The sequence below is a fragment of the Melanostigma gelatinosum genome (assembly GCF_949748355.1).
Source record: "Melanostigma gelatinosum genome assembly, chromosome: 7".
In the NCBI taxonomy this organism is placed as follows: domain Eukaryota; kingdom Metazoa; phylum Chordata; class Actinopteri; order Perciformes; family Zoarcidae; genus Melanostigma; species Melanostigma gelatinosum.
The window spans coordinates 684,798-701,921 of NC_136640.1; the positions used below are offsets into that span (position 1 = coordinate 684,798).

Genomic DNA, 17,124 nt, shown 5'->3' on the forward strand with positions numbered 1-17,124 from the left:
ACTGGACATTCTAGTCAAGGGTGCTCTTACCTACCACTGCTACACCACAATCAGCGGGGCCTATCACGCCGTCCCTCGGGCTGCACTGGGACTCTCTGACCATGTCATGGTCCATCTGATTCCCTCATACAGGCAGAAACTCAAGCTCTGCAAACCTGTGGTGAGGAAATTCAAGAAGTGGACCAGTGAGGCTCTAGAGGATCTTCAGGCGTGCTTGGACTGTACAGACTGGGATGTATTCAGGACTGCTACCAACAGTCTGGATGAGTACACAGAGGCTGTAACTTCATATATCAGCTTCTGTGAGGACAGCTGTGTTCCATCAAGCACCAGGGTGAGTTATAACAAAAAATACAGGTTTAGCAAGGCAGTGAGAGATGCTAAACGACTGTCCTCGGAGAAACTGCAACATCAGCTCTCAGCCAACGACTCTGTTTCTGTCTGGAGAGGTCTCAGACAGATTACCAATTATAAGCCTAAAACCCCCCCACTCCATGAACGACCTCCGCCTGGCAGACGAGCTGAGTGAGCACTACTGTCGCTTTCAAAGACAATGGGACAGTCCTGACTCCATCCCCCACAGCCCCATCAACCAACAACAGACCACCAGCCCCCCCTCCCCCAGCTCAGCAGGGGCCCATGCCTATGTACCAACCATTCCAGCGCCCCTCCCACCCCCAGTGACTATCTCTATTCAGGAGAGCGATGTAAACAGGCTTTTTAAAAAACAGAATCCCCTACAGCAGCCGGCCCAGACTTGATCTCCCCCTCCACCCTGAAGTACTGTGCTGACCAGCTGTCTCCGGTGTTTACAGACATTTTCAACACCTCACTGGAGACTTGCCATGTACCAGCCTGCTTCAAGGTCTCCACCATCATCCCTGCCCCTAAAAAACAAGGATCACAGGACTTAGTGACTACAGGCCCGTCGCCCTGACCTCTGTGGTCATGAAGTCTTTTGAGCGCCTTGTCCTGTCCCATCTAAAAACCCCCACCGACCCACTCCTGGACCCCCTGCAGTTCGCTTACAGAGCCAACAGATCTGTGGATGATGCAGTCAACTTGGCCCTTCACTTCACCCTCCAGCATCTGGACTCTCCAGGAACCTATGCCAGGATCCTGTTTGTGGACTTCAGCTCTGCCTTCAACACCATCATCCCGTCTCTGCTGCATGATAAGCTCTCCCAGCTGCAGGTGCCCGACTCCACCTGCAAGTGGATCACAGACTTCCTGTTCGACAGGAAGCAGCACCTGAAGCTAGGAAAACACGTCTCATCCTCCAGGACCATCAGCACCGGTTCCCCCCAAGGCTGCGTTCTTTCCCCTCTTCTCTTCTCCCTGTACACCAACAGCTGCACCTCCAGTCACCAGTCCGTCAAGCTCCTGAAGTTCACGGATGACACCACCCTCATTGGACTCATCTCTGGTAGGGACATTCTGCTGAGACATTTGGACTACACTTGTATGGGCTGGCCGATTAGTGATGTAATGTGAATTGCAGGACACATTGATCGACATTTCGAACGCACCTTGCGACCCCGGGTTCCTTCCGGAGCTGCCTGTCTGAGGGTTGCTTCGGCATCAATCGGAGACGCTCGCGTTTCCGCGGATGGGACAGTCGCAGGCACCAGTTACCTTCGTCCCCCTAAATGCAGACTTCGGGCTCCCCTGTGCGTGGGCCCTTGGCGGGCTCCCCGGTGCGTCGGCCCTTGGCGGGCTCCCCTTCCTCCCTGTTGGCTCTTCCTTTCTACCTCCTTCCCCGACTGCTTCCCGGGTGCCGAGCTGGGGCATCGGTCGGTGGACATCTCGTCTACGTATGTGTAAGTCCGACTGTGTCGCTCTATTGGGGGTCTAATGGGGTACCTCTGGGGTTGGGTGGGTTGCGGACGGGACCCTCCACCGCGGGCAGGGTACCCGATCCTGAGAACAAGAACCTCCCCACTTTCACACGGGGGGTGGGGGGGAGGCACGCTGTAGTCCTACGGGGAGACAAAATCATTCGACTACAACCTCAGATCAGACGAGATAACCCGCTGAATTTCAGCATGTTACTCAGCGAAGGTAAAAGAAACTAACCAGGATTCCCTCACTAGCGACGAGCAAAGAGGGAAGAGCCCAGCGCCGAATCCCCGTCTGACAAATATATATTGCCCAGTGTCACTCTGTGGCCGAGTCCTTCTGATCGAGGCTCAGACCGTGGACGGTGTGCGGTAACGTTCTTCTCGGAGTCGGGTTGTTTGGGAATGCAGCAGCCAACCGCATCACCAGGGTGGGGATCGGCTCATGTAAAAGGCGCAAGGGTCTGCGGTGATGTCGGCAACCCACCCGACCCGTCTTGACCCCGAAGGGATTATTTATTGCCAGGATCTCCGGCGGGTGGGTGAGCGGAGAGTCGGAAGTCGGGATCTCCCCCCGGGGCTGTTGGAAGGTTGAGGGCCGAAAACCTCTGAGTTGTCGTTCGTCTGTCGCACATCATGTTGAAGCTGAGTTGAAGAGGAATTCACTGGGTCAGTTGTGCTTAAATACTTTGTGTGGAGGAAATGAGATAGTTCGGGAACAAGGACCTAAATATTAAATAGCGCAAAAATTTAAATATGGGGATAAATTAATTTATAAATATATGAAATCTATTTATAGTAGACAGTTGTACAGTAGTTTTGAAATGAATTAAAACCAGCAACATAGTAAATAATGTATAATAAATATATATCTGTGTATGTAAAAATCACTGAATGGATGCGTGTCTGGAAAAAATATCTTAAACTCAGTCATACAGATATACATATATATATTGTTACTTGCCAGCAATTAATACACAAATGCGCTGCTCTATATGTCTCTTCTGTGTGTAGTGTGTAGAAAAAGCTCAAAGTGTGTTCGATGGTAATCTCTGGTATTCCCTGTCTGCCATGACATGACTGAGGTGGGTCTGCTTCCTTGACATGAAGAGGTATAAACAGCAGATTTCAAAGCTGCCTGACATTAGCAGTCCGCTAATCAGCAGGTTACAAACATTCATCTGTGTGTAGTATAAATGTTTTTGTGTCATTTAAGAAATCGAATTGAAATGTCTTTGTTAATTCGTTGAGGCTGGGCACTACATTGTAAGTATTGCTGCATGTGAGTTATTCTCTTGTCTGTGCTTGAAACTGTGAAGCAGTGTTTTCAAAGTAAAGCTCGGCAAACATGAAAATATTGCCTGTGTTATTCAGAACAATGTCTTCAATTAAATCAAATGATTCAGTTTGGTTTGAGAAATGAGAAGCGAACCTTGTTACAATTAGTTTTGTCATCTAAAACTAGAATGATGGTAAATTCAACTTTAACTTACTTTATTCTTGACACTTACACACATGTAGGAACTTTGAGATACTTGTACTTTATGTTAACTGCAATGTTATACATTGTTATTGTTATTGTCAACAGTTCTCTGATTGTGGTTATCTGTGTGAACAGAAGCTTACATGAACCCATGTACCTTTTTCTCTGCAGCCTGTTTGTGAATGAACTGTTTGGTAGTACAGGGTTGTTTCCATTCCTGCTGGTTCAGATCCTCTCTGACATTCACACGGTTTCTGCTCCACTTTGTTTCCTGCAGATCTTCTGTGTCTATTCGTATGTAAATATAGAGTTTTGTAACTTAGCCGTCATGTCTTATGACAGATATCTTGCTATCTGTTGTCCTCTACAATATAACACACGTATGACATTCAACAAGGCTGTTACCTTTATCCCTGTATTATGGTTTTATTCTTTTGTGAAATTCTTAATTACTTTATCCTTAAACATCCGTTTGACATTTTGTGGAAACATCATAAACAGTTTGTATTGCCGTAACTACCTCGTTGTTAAGTTGGCGTGTTCTGACACTGAAGTGAATAACATTTATGGATTGTTTATGACTGCTGTCTCCATCTTAGTCCCTCTGCTACCAATCCTTTACTCGTACATGAAGATCTTCAGAGTTTGTTTCTCTGGTTGTAAACAGACCAGACAGAAAGCTGTCAGTACCTGCACACCTCACCTCGCTTCTCTGCTCAACTTCTCTTTTGGCTGCTGCTTTGAAATAGTTCAGAGTAGACTTGATATGACCAGTGTACCCAGAGTGCTGCGTATCTCCCTCTCACTCTATTTTCTCATCATACAACCACTTTTCAATCCCATCATGTTTGGATTGCAAATGTCCAAAATACGGAATACATGTAAACATATCCTCTGTTATAAAATGTTGACCTCTTGCTAGATACTCTATGGATGAAATTGTGGCATTGTTCATGGTGGTGATTTTAATGTTTTCCACATCCAAATACTTCCGAACATTTATGAATCCAGAGAGAAAAGGACACGGAGCAATGCTTATCTATTATATTGACAAAGGCAATCCCCTTTGAAAACCAATAAAGAAAATGCATGAAAGTGGCACAACCACTCTTCCTCCGCCCTCTGACCTGCAGCTACGTAGCTGCAGGTGACTTAGGGTTTTTATAATCATTTTCATTTGGCCTTGTTATGAATTCAAATTCATTTGTGATTTGTGACGGTAAGCTGCTTAAATAAAATTGAATAGAATTGAAAGTTGGTGTGTAAGTTGATAGTATATTTGATATGTTTATGATGGTAAATAAACAGACGGAAGGTAACTTCTCTGAGTGCATAACTTTAGTCCTAAATGTTGAGATGTGTGAGCAGAGCCAGGCAGTAAGTTGATGACTTTGTACAGTTTCTATTGGATATAGTGCACAGCACGGCAATGAAGAACTTGAGTTTTGGCATTTGGTGTAACAGAAGTGACCAAGGACAGGTTCACAATGGAACAGCTTCAGTATAGTTAACGTTGCAATACTCCAGGGGTCGGGGGACTCGCAACGTATGAACTGTAGACTGGATGGGCCAGAATCAGAACCACCACCCACTCTGCCAGTCCACTGTCCCAGACCTCTCTGTCAGTGTTTTTAACCTTTTCTGAGCCGCTGTACATTTTTTACATGAACAAGATCCTACGGAACACCAACAACCAAAAAAGTTACAAAATGATACATTGTAGCAGAATACAAGTCTCTCAATCTGTTGATCCTTATGCAGTGTGAAAGCCGGGCCTGTTTGGATGAAAGGGAACGTAAATCCAAACGAAAGATAACTTTCGCTGTATTGCCTCGAGCTCACCGTCCTTTCTTTCTTTTGACCACCACTCACACGAGGCTTGTCATCTGGTTGATGTTGTCCAGGCCCAGTTCTTCATTCTTCCTTTTTAAAATATTTCTCCATCGCTGTTCGTCTTGTCACCGCAACCTCTCCCGCACATCATTTTCATTCTACTGTCTTAAATGAACACGGTCATTACTGCGCTACCTACTGCCACCCACTGGCATGGAAGAGTATGTATTACTTATTCAGTCACTATATTGCAGCTCAGACACTCAAAAATGGCAAATTAATTAAATAATGAACTCAATTTGTAAATGTATTTTTTTTTCTCTGACGTTATTTTGTAATTTATGTAATTTGCCCTCATTTATGTTCTTTCTTATGTTATATATATATATATATATATATATATATATATATATATATATATATATATATATATATATATATATACAGTCAAGGCAAGAAAAAACCCATCGCCCAATGTGAAGACGCTTTTTCTAGTCCCAGTATTTCATGATCTTCAAGCATTACCCACAGGATACCAATGGAGACAGTCCACAAAACAAATGTAGAGTGGATGGGCAAACGTCTATGACCTTTCCAGTATCCTTGCAAGAGTAAACAGCTGGTGGACCAGGACGGAATCCACAATGCTCTCCTTACACCTCCATGTGACATGGAAGAGGCCCTCAACATTCATGTTAATGATAAGATTCTAACGATTAGAGAGAAGATTAATAATACCCTGCCCTCGACCAGTACCGATCTATCCTCAAATAGAGTAACTGTTGATAAAACTAGCTTATATGCAGCTTTAATTAGCAACTAGCTTATATACAGCTTAATTAGCCACTAGCTTATTTGCAGTTTTAATAACCATTAGCTTATGCAGCTCTATTAACCACTCATACAATACACACAGTACACGCTAGGGCAAGGGAGAAGCAGGAGGGAGACTACTGATTTAACTGCGCCACAAGGAATAGGCCGCCATCTTTAGATAGATAAGGGAGGAACAATAGACAGTGAGATACAGGGACAACGCCCCAGCAGACTCCCCTCTTCACACTTTTCCCAGGTCCTCTCACCTCAACATCTCACTACACACTGACAGAAGAAACGCCTTCTGGGAGGGGCCAATGTGAACGGATATGTTCAGGCCTCCACCCAGGTGTCATACGCGTACAAACGCGCCACGCCTGCATCTTTGAATTTGACCAATGGGCTTCCATAAGAGGTGACTATATGAATTATCACGCTGCAATGTTCAAGCGTTCTTATGGCAGATCTCAAATGCGAGTGAAGCTTTATTAACCCATGCATGTTTGATTGCTGGGCTGAATAACTCTGTTGATAAATAAACTATTGCTTTTGATATAACTATACGCCTCTTGAGAGCTTTTGTTTCATTCTTAAATCCGCTCTAAGTGTGAAAGATAGCTTTATTTTCACAACATAACCTTAAGGTGCGTTCACGCCGGACGCGTCGATTTTTTGACTCGCGTCGAGATTACATACAAAGTCTATGCACAGATGCGATGAGACTGGCGCGCCGCGATTTTGCGATGGCACGGCGCGTTGGACGCGTTTTTGCGGCCGCAAAATCTGCAACGCGTGAGTTGAAATTTTTCAACTTCTGAGAAATAAAAGCGTGACGCTGTGGCGCGATAGCCTATCAGTGTTGAGTTGCTCCCCCTGTCATCACTGACTTCCTGCCGTTGTTGAATCAGGAAATAAATCCTGTAGCCGTCTGTGTTCACCCAGAGCTCTACGATACCTCATATCAACAGAGACCGGACCAAACTATGTGTATACATGTGTGTGTGTAAACCATACGGTACAAACAATGAATAGACGCTGCCGTATTTACGTCTACGTGACGTTATTGAGTGCTGGTGGAGCTGCTACGATGTTAGCATAGCCTAGCACCGATCCATCAGAGCTCCATTGAGAAGACAAGTAACCTACAAATCGGCATCATTACGTAGTTATTTCGGAGTCCCTTTTTGTCGGTTTATTGCCGTTAAATCACAGCCAAATCAGTTTATTTTGTGTTCCTACAGCTGTAGTAAACAGCGGCCGGTGGCTTGCTAGACAGTGAATACAGCTCGATACAATCCACGGAGCTCCTCTGAACAATATTATGAACCAGACATGACGGCGTTTAGTTTCCCGGGATATCTGTGACTTCCACAACACGTAGAAATATAGGTTATTTTGTTGAACGGATCCAGGTCTATAAACCACGCCCCCTCTCCCGAGCTGCGCGATTCGCACGAATCGCTAATGAACACGACCGGTGGAGCGTTGGACACGATTTTGCGGCGCGTCAAAAAATCTGTGTTTGGTGTAAACGCAGCATTAGAAACAGCTGTATATGTAGCTCAAGCGCAAGTTCAGTCAGGAAGACATTCACTGGTGATCTCTGTCTCTCCTCTCCTTGTAATTACTCTATCAGCTGATTGGGGGCGTGTACTTTTAAGTAACCAACCAGATACGGCACACAGTTTCCTTAAGCCAATCAGATCGTTGCTGTCAAACTGTTGCTGTCAGGGGGGGATTAGGCCTGTTGGACCTCAGTACCCCTCCCCTCGGTGATAGTACTTCAGGATGGAGTCCAATCGCCAAAGACTTTGCACTTTTCATATTTGACGCTTGTATAATAAATCATTGTTAAATTATAAAACAAGTCTCTCGTGATTGAAATATATTTAGTGGTATCCACCAGTGAAGTCTTTGAATTCTTCCCTTTCCTCCAAATTCCTCTAGAGGTGGTAATTGAAGACCTTGTGAACAGTGGCCTTAACCAGGTGTTCCCAATTAACCCTCACTATTAATTTGGATTCATCAGGTCTGTCCATCAGCCTCCATTATTGTCTGATCCAACTCACCACCAGGCGGTGATCAGCTGTTCTCCTTTTACCTGAGTATCTAAGACATACACATATCTGCACATCTGATGGCAGGATTACAAATGGCAGTGCCACCTGGATTTATTACCCTCTCTATACATCGAAATGATGAAGGTCCAAAATTGCTTTGCCAATGAATATTCTATAAGAAAATACAATTATGCTGGATTTTAATTTGACTTCCTGTATAAACCCTAACCCAATTCTGGTATTCTATCTGAGTACAGATACAGAGCCAGTGGCAACTTCCAGCATTTCTTCAAATGGCCATTTTATGAGCTTATAGAGCTGCGTCGTCACTGCCAAGAAGGCGACGGCCGTAGCCGCCCGCCTTGAAATGAATTTTAGAAACCTCTGAGTGACGTCACAGAGGTTTTTCTGAGTTATGTCTTTGAACTTGTAAACAGTAGGTCAGTTTGTTCCCCCCCTGACGTTAGAGTCTGTATTGGTCCTTAATGAGCTCAGTCTTCCTGCTGGGGGCGTTCTCTGACTTGCCGAGGTTAAAAGAAGCAGAAGCAGAAGTTTCAGCTCAGTTTGGAGGGACTCTGACTAAAGCAGGGCAATGTTAGGATTCACACAATGTTATGAATTAATTGTTGTTTATTATTTATGATCTCAACATTCTATTGGCTTTAACGGAGGGAATGATATTATATCTGTTCTGTGTCGTTACACTGAATTCTGTTCATGTGAGGAGGATCATGCTCAACTCAACGCAGGTTTCATATTTCATACTTAGTGCCTACTTTGACACCGGGGTGTTTAAATACTTGTTTTTCATGATTGTTATGGTTTTATATTTGTTAATTGTTGGTTCCAACCTCCTTCTGATTGTGGTTATCTGTATGAACAGAAGCTTACATGAACCCATGTACCTTTTTCTCTGCAGCCTGTTAGTGAATGAACTGTTTGGTAGTACAGGGTTGTTTCCATTCCTGCTGGTTCAGATCCTCTCTGACATTCACACGGTTTCTGCTCCACTTTGTTTCCTGCAGATCTTCTGTTTGTTCCTTTATGCTACTGTGGAATTTTTCAACTTAGCCGTCATGTCTTATGACCGATATCTTGCTATTTGTTATCCTCTACAATATAACACACGTATGACATTTAACAAGGTTACTGTTCTTCTTGCTGTTATATGGTCCTATGCCTCTGTTCTGTGTGTTGTTCCAGTCATATTGAGTGTCCCTTTACAGCTGTGTGGGAACGTCATTAACAAAGTGTACTGCGACAACTTCCCCATTGTCAAACTGGCCTGCTCTGATACAACAGCCAGCAACATCTATGGACTCATTGCTACCTTCCTCACAGTCTTTGTCCCGGTATCTCTAATCTTCTTCTCGTACGTGAGGATCTTTAGAGTTTGTTTCTCTGGTTGTAAACAGACCAGACAGAAAGCTGTCAGTACCTGCACACCTCACCTCGCTTCTCTGCTCAACTTCTCTTTTGGGGTTTTCTTTGAAATATTACAGAGCAGATTTAATATGAACGGTGTTCCCAACATGTTAAGAGTGTTTTTATCATTATACTGGCTGACATGCCAACCGCTCTTCAACCCTTTTCTTTATGGCCTGAATTTGTCAAAAATCAGAATCCTAACCAGAAATTTGATTTTTCTTTGAATATACATCACTTACGATCATCCCGCAGATTTTCAGCTTTGATTTAAATTTGTTGTGCTTTACTAATACTAACTTGCCATCGGATGGATTATAACAGGAAATTACTTATTGTGTATTGTTGAAACTGTTTTGCTTGTACAAATGAAGGGAACATTTAGATTCAACATGTGATAATCATGATTTACAGTTTTTTAAATGACCATTATATTTCAGAGAAGAGGGGAAAACGTGTGAAGTACAGTTTGTGTGAATCTTTATAAACTTTGAAAGACACAATTTCCACTCAATAAACAGTTCAATAATGCTTTTAGTTTTTCTTCTTGGACATTTTGGTACAACTACAGCAGGAGGGCAAACCAGAAGACCTGAACATATGACCCTTTGTAATGTGTTTCTGAGGACAGGTTCTCCTCTCACACCACATTATCGGTCATTTGATATCCATGCACGCTAGTTAGCCTGCTTGAAAGCTGCTGAGTGGAAAGTTTGATATATTGGTGCGTCATGGTTGTAAGACAAGATTTCAGTTGTACATTTTTTATTTTTTTTAAGGCTTCACAAGCCTGAAAGGTGATCAGGAGGTCGTTCCGTAACAGGTCATTAGCTTATTGTTCCCTAATTCCTGAGGATGTAATTAAGCCCGCAAGCAGCTCCCTTCAACCACCAACCCGCTCCACACCCACCCTTGAGACGATGAACCAAGAGAAGAAAAAAAAAAGTCCATTCATTAATAAAATAAAATAATACAAACAAACACAGCAAGGTCTACCCATGACTCTCAACACCCCCGCTACCAGGAGACTTCTAGACACTTGCTCAAGGCTATTCAATTAAAGTTCAGCGAGGTCCATTTAAAGAGAATTTCCTCATCAAAGATCCAGAACATCACAATAATGCTTAACTTGCACTATGATTTAGTTTAATATATATTTAATTATTAACAGTTGTATTAACGTCTGTATGTCGTCAACAACTGACTGTCAAATCGAATAAAGAAAGTTCAATTGAATAATATCTCAACTATATTATTGTCAGATTTCAAATCGAATTGGATGAGTTATATATAATATATAGTCTAATAATAAATCAATTATTTATTTTCAAGTAAAATAAGGGCTGCATTTGAGAATAGATTAAATAACAGAAAGTTTTTGAAAAATGTGACTTATAATAAAGTACTTCATTTTTGGATAAGTTGGTATAGATGATGGGAAGATTAATTGGTGATAACAAGAAAGAACTGGGTATTGATGGAACCCATTTCTTGCTGATGGTCCTGGAGGCTGAGACGTGTTTTCCCAGCTTGACATGCTGCTTCCTGTCAGACAGGAAGTCTGTGATCCACTTGCACCTGCCCGACTCCACCTGCAAGTCACAGACTTCCTGTCTGACAGGAAGCAGCACGTCAAGCTGGGAAAACATGTCTCTGCCTCTCGGACCAACATCAACATCAGCTCCATCACCAAGAAGGCTCAGCAGAGGATGTACTTCCTGAGGCAGCTGAAGAAATTCAACCTGCCAAAGACAATGTTGGTGCATTTCTACAGAGCCATCATTGAGTCCATCCTCTGCTCCTCCATCACCGTCTGGTACGCTGCAGCCACAGCCAAGGACAAGGACAGACTGCAGCGCATCATTCGCTCTGCTGAGAAGGTGATTGGCTGCAATCTGCCGTCCCTCCAGAACTTGTTCACTTTAAGAACCCTGAAGCGAGCAAGGATTGTAGCTGACCCCTCCCACCCTGGACATAAACTGTTTGTGCCCCTTCCATCTGGTAGGAGGCTGAGGTCCACCAGGACCAAGACCTCCACCAGGACCAAGACCTCCATCAGGACCAAGACCTCACACCACATGAACAGTTTCTTCCTGTCAGCAGTCGGGCTCGTTAATAGAGCCCGTGACCCCCACTGACTCTGTCATCCCCAGGACAATCTCCTCCTGTTATGTAACAGGTTTGTTAAGGACCCAGGAGCAGTACGACAGACACCAGGGATAGTTTGAATCAGAGCTTTATTTTCCCCAGGACACACAACAGGTAGAAGAATCACAGGAAAAAAGCAGCAGGATCTCGTGGTCGGGAACAGAAGGCTGGGTGAATTACCGGGGCAGAAGCAAGGCGGGGTAGTCCAAAACAGGCAGGGTCGGTAACGGGGAATTAGTCCAAGTGTATATGCTGGAAGGTCTTGCATGAAAGCGGAAAACGATCTGGCAGTGAGTGTGTGAGACTGGGGTCTAAATAGTAGGTGCACTGAATAAGCTGATTAGGTGAGTGAGAGATAGAGTGACAGGATAGTAGTGGCAGAGCTGTGACAGAACCCCCCCCCCCCCCAAGGTACAGCTCCAGAAGTCCCACAAAACAAAAATAAAATAAACGTTTCTCAAGGGAGGGCAGTGGGGGCCCGGAGGAGAGTTAGAACTCCTCTGAGGCCGCAGAGTCAGAGTCCACAGCCGGGTGGGCGGAGGGGTTCTGGTGGTAGGGTTCCTTGGGCCCGGAGGAAGGGCCCTCATAGTCCACACCGGGAACCTGCTGGGTGTTCCCGGCAGTCGTCTTGGTCCTCGACGGTTGTTCTGGGTGCTGCCGATGAAACCTGGCCATGAGTCGGGGTTTGCAGATGTTCCGAGTGGAAACCCATTGCCTCTCCTCCGTACCGTATCCTTCCCAGTCGACCAGGTACTGAAGACATTGCCCCCAGCGGCGAAAGCGCAGCAGGCGATGAACTGTGTAGACCGGACCTCCTTCGATGAGGCGAGGAGGCGGAGCAGCCGGCACCAAGGGACAGGTTTGAGCTTGCATACATGGAATGTGGGGTGGATGCGCATTGATTTGGGAGCTTGAGCCTTACTGCCGCCAGGTTGATGATCCTCTCAATCTTGAAAGGCCCAATGAACCTTGGGCCCAGCTTCTTGGACTCCACCCGCAAGGGTAGGTCCCGGGTTGACAACCACACCCTCTGACCCACCTGGTAGATAGGGGCTGGAGTGCGGTGACGGTTAGCCGCTGTAGCATAGCGGTCCGCAGACCAGAGCAGGGTTGCTCGGGCCCTAGCCTAGGTCTGGCGGCAGCGGCAGATGAATGTCTGGACAGAAGGGCAGGAAACCTCCTTCTCTAATGCGGGGAACAGAGGTGGCTGGAACCCATAAGCACACTGGAACGGTGACAAGCCTGTGGCGAAGCTGGTCAGGGTGTTATGAGCATACTCCACCCACATCAACTGGCAGGACCAGGAGGAAGGATTGCGGGAGACCATGCAGCGGAGGGCTGTTTCCATCTCCTGATTCTTCCTCTCCATCAGACCGTTGGATTCAGGGTGAAACCCCGAGGACAGATTGACAGTGGCCCACAGCAGAGCGCAGAATTCCCTCCAGAAGATGGAGGTGAACTGAGGACCTTGGTCGGAGACCACGTCGACTGGAATCCCATGCAGGCGGAAGATATGCAGGCAGATGAGTTCTGCCGTCTCCTTAGCAGATGGGAGTTTGGGGAGAGGAATAAAATGGGCCAGTTTGCTGAATCTGTCGACAACTGTCAGGATGGCGGTGTGGCCCTCAAATGGTTGTCGTCCGGTGACAAAGTCAAGGGAGATGTGGGGCCACGGACGATGAGGCACTGGGAGAGGCTGCAGGAGACCGGCCGGAGCCTGGTGGGAAGGTTTATGTTGATTGCACACTGGGCAGGGGTTGACGAATTCCCTGGTGTCCTCGTTGAGCGAGACCCACCAGAAGTGCTGCCGCAGGACGTCCTGGGTCCTCTGGATGCCCGGGTGGCAGGTAAGTCGAGAGGAGTGTGCCCACTGGAGGACATCGGAACCAAGGGCCTGAGGGACGAACAGGTGGTTAGGAGGGCAAGCGCTGGGACCGGCCCTCGCTGATTCCTCAATCTCCCAGGTGAGGATGGCTACTTGGCAGATGGCAGGGAGGATGGATGAGGAGCCAGAGGTAGGTTCTTCCTCCCCCTGGAACTGAAGGGAAAGGGCATCAGGCTTGACATTGCAGGACCCGGGCGATAGGAGAGCGTGAAGTGGAACCGGGTGAAGAATAATGACCACCTGGCCTGTCGGGAATTGAGTCTCTTGGCTGTGCGGATGTACTCGAGGTTTTTATGGTCCAAACCAGGAATGGGAGCTTGGTCCCCTCCAACCAATGACGCCACTCCTCCAGGGCCAGCTTCACTGCTAGTAGTTCTCGGTTACCAATGTCATAGTTTCTCTCGGCGGGGAAAGCCGACGTGAGAAAAAGGCGCAGGGATGGAGCTTTTGGTCAGTGGCCAAGCACTGAGACTGAACACCCACAACCCTTATGTCGGAGGTATCCACCTCCACCACAAATAGTCTTTCAAGCTCCAGAACTTGGAGGATGGTGTCAAAAAGAGTTAAATTCCCAGGACCAGCCTTAATTGAGGAATATATGGTGGGCCTGTAAATTAGGTTAAAGGGACACAAAGCGTAAAAATTAAGAGTTAAAAGATGAAATCTAATAATTATTTTAAAGCAAGCATGTATTACATAACAAATGTAAAGTGATTTTAACAAATGTCAACCTGATAATAATAATAATAGGTGTATCTGAGAAAGAGTGCAGTTTGTGTGAGTGTTTAAATTGAGGAAGTAAGCAGGGTGAGGGGAATGTGAAATCCTGAAGGGATGTGGAAGTTGAGAAGAGAAGAAAAGAAAGAAGAAGGAAAAAAGCATAATAATGTGGAAGGATGAAATCAATGATTATTTTATAAGCAAGCGTGTGCTAAATAAAGCGATTAACAACTAACTGATTATAACAACTGTAACCGTGATGATGATAACCAATCTGAGTTAGAAATGGGTGTGTGTGAGAAAAGGGGAAGTGAAGAATGCAGAGACGTTAGGATTGCAAGATCAGGCCTACGGAAGGCAAGGTGATTTCCACACATCCACAGCATAAGCACCCACACACATAATGATGAAGAATGAATCATGTTCCGAGTGAGGAGAGGGGGGGGGTCAAGATAACCCAAAGGTATTATAAAAGAAGTGACCCGCTAACGGACGAGAGGATAATGTCGTAAGAGCCATCCTAGTGCTCCACCTGAGAGGACCCTGGACTTCGCTCTACAGATGCAGCGGTGGACTTTGTCTCTGCTCAAGAAAGAAGAAAGACGACAGAAGCAAGACCTAAAACCAACCGAGAAGGAAGATCCAACCGAGAAGGACGATCCAAGTGAGAAGGAAGAACAAAGAAAGAAGACGGCCCTTCGTGAGCAAAGATTGACAGACGAAGAACCACCTATCCTCCCTGCTCAACTTTAACGAGATCGAAGATCGCTGAACGGGCGTCGTTTGCCGAGCAGGAAGGAGCGAGGCGGGTCTGGCCAGACCCTCGCCCCTACAACTCCAAAAAATAACTTTTCACCGCACCCAAAGCCAGCTCTAACCGATCGGACTCGGCATCTAAACATGAGTATAATCAAAGAATTGAAAGTAAGAAATCATGAGTAGTATTATTATTTTATGTAAGCTGAAGCTTTGCCCTTGCTAAATATATTTTGCAATAAATATCTAACCTGCATTTAAAGTAAATTTCTCAAGTGCATTAATTTTGCTTACGTAGTAAATGTTCCTCGTGATAGTAAAAAGTAAAATCTATGTATGTCTAACAACTGAGTTCTGAATGGTTATCCTAGTGACCTCTCCACTTAACAATCCCTTACGGCTTTATATGTAATCCAAGCCGTTAAAACCAAACCTGGCAATTTACCAAGAGCACGGATCCAAAAGAGGAAGCTACCATAACTGACGTGACAGGTAGGTGCGCCCGGGGTTAGGGCGGCCTCTCAGCCGAGTGCATGTTTACCGGAGGAAGCAGGGTAGACGTCAGGAGTAACGGTAGTTAGCAGAGCCAGGCGAGTTCCTCGAAAGAACACCAGCTTGCCAATCTTATAATAGAGAGCTGAGTCAATAAGTAGCCCCGTATCGGGCCAGGAAAACCCCCGGATCTAACAATGGGTGCTGAGGTGAACCTGGACTTCAGGTTCTGGAAGGCCTCTTCGACTGAAGAAGTCTACAGGAAAGGAATCTTGGAGGAGGTGAGGGCAGTGAGTGGAGAAGCGGCAGCACTATAATTCCTGATGAACCTCCTATAGAAATTGGTGAATCCCAGGAAACATTGAAGTTGCTTGCGGGAGTTTGGGACAGGCCACTTTAGCGGGGTCTATCTGAATGCTGCCCTGGGAAACGATATATCCTAGGAATGAAACCATGGGAACGTGAAACTCGCATTTCTCCGCCTTCACAAACAGGGAGTTCTCCAGTAGGCGTTGAAGCACGGACTGGACGTGGTGCACATGTTCCTCTTGGTTTTCTTGGTTTTTGGAGAAGATCAAGATGTCGAATACGTGCCGGTCCAACATGTCCCGGAGCACGTCGTTAACCAGGGCCTGGAAAATGCCAGGGGCGTTGGTTAAGCCGAAGGGCATCACAAGGTACTCGTAATGTCCTTTAGGTGTGTTGAATGCCATCTTCCACTCGTCCCCCTCTCTGATCCGGACCAGGTGATAGGCGTTGCAGAGGTCGCGCTTGGAGAAGATGGTGGCTCCTTGAAGTAACTCGAAAGCCATCGCAATGAGTGGCAGGGGGTGCTGGTTCTTAACCGTGATCTCATTTAAGCCCCCGTAATAGATGCAGGGTCTGAGGGTCTTGTCTTTTTTCTCCACGAAGAAAAATCCAGAGAGGACGATGCGCATATGAGACCGGAAGCCAGGGAGTTGTTAATATAATTGTCCATCGCCTCTCTTTCAGGAGCAGACAGGGAATAAAGGCGCCCCTTAGATGGGAACGTACCCGGATGGAGGTCGATGGCACAATCATAAGGACGGTGGGGAGGCAGAGACATGGCCTTAGATTCGTTGAAAACCTCCTTAAAGTCCAAGTATTCAGCGGGAATCCCCGTAAATTCAGCCATGGAATTGGTTAGCGAGGCACCTCATGGTACGGTGGCTAGCTTGAGGCAGACTAGATAACAGGACAGGCTCCAACCCCGAAAAGCCCCCGTTGTCCAGTCGATGTCAGGATTGTGTCGACGCAGCCAGGGGTATCCCAGAATTAGGCTGGCCCCTGCACCTGGACACTGAGCTGCGTGTTAATGCTAACAGCATTCACAAAGTTTACTGTGATACCCACTCTGTTGTGAAGCTGTTCTGCTCTGACATCAAAGCGATTAACGTATATGGACTTATTGCCACTTTTACCACAATCTTTGGCTCTTTACTTTTAATCCTTTACTCGTACATGAGGATGTTTAGTGGTACAGACCAGACAGAGAGCTGTCAGTACCTGCACACCTCACCTCGCTTCTCTCTTGAAGTTTTCTGTTGGTGGTTGCTTTGAAATATTACAGAGCAGGTTTAATATGAACACTTTACCCAATGTGTTAAGAATCTTTCCAGCGTTGTATTTTCCGCCATATTTGCCCGC

At 45.9% G+C, this 17,124-nt stretch overlaps 2 protein-coding genes across 2 annotated transcripts; both read left to right on the forward strand.

The window, feature by feature from the left end:
- Positions 1–3,307: 3,307 nt before the first annotated feature.
- LOC306779551 (olfactory receptor 11A1-like) lies at positions 3,308–4,243 on the forward strand (the record flags this gene model as incomplete). Its single annotated transcript, XM_079271515.1, has 1 exon — positions 3,308–4,243. The coding sequence occupies one exon, from the start codon at positions 3,308–3,310 to the stop codon at positions 4,241–4,243; it is 936 nt and encodes a 311-aa protein (XP_079127641.1).
- A 4,518-nt stretch (positions 4,244–8,761) lies between these two features.
- On the forward strand, positions 8,762–9,682 carry LOC306779552 (olfactory receptor 6E1-like; the record flags this gene model as incomplete). Its single annotated transcript, XM_079271516.1, has 1 exon — positions 8,762–9,682. One exon carries the CDS (start codon positions 8,762–8,764, stop codon positions 9,680–9,682), a length of 921 nt encoding a protein of 306 aa, XP_079127642.1.
- Between the last annotated feature and the right edge of the window lie 7,442 nt (positions 9,683–17,124).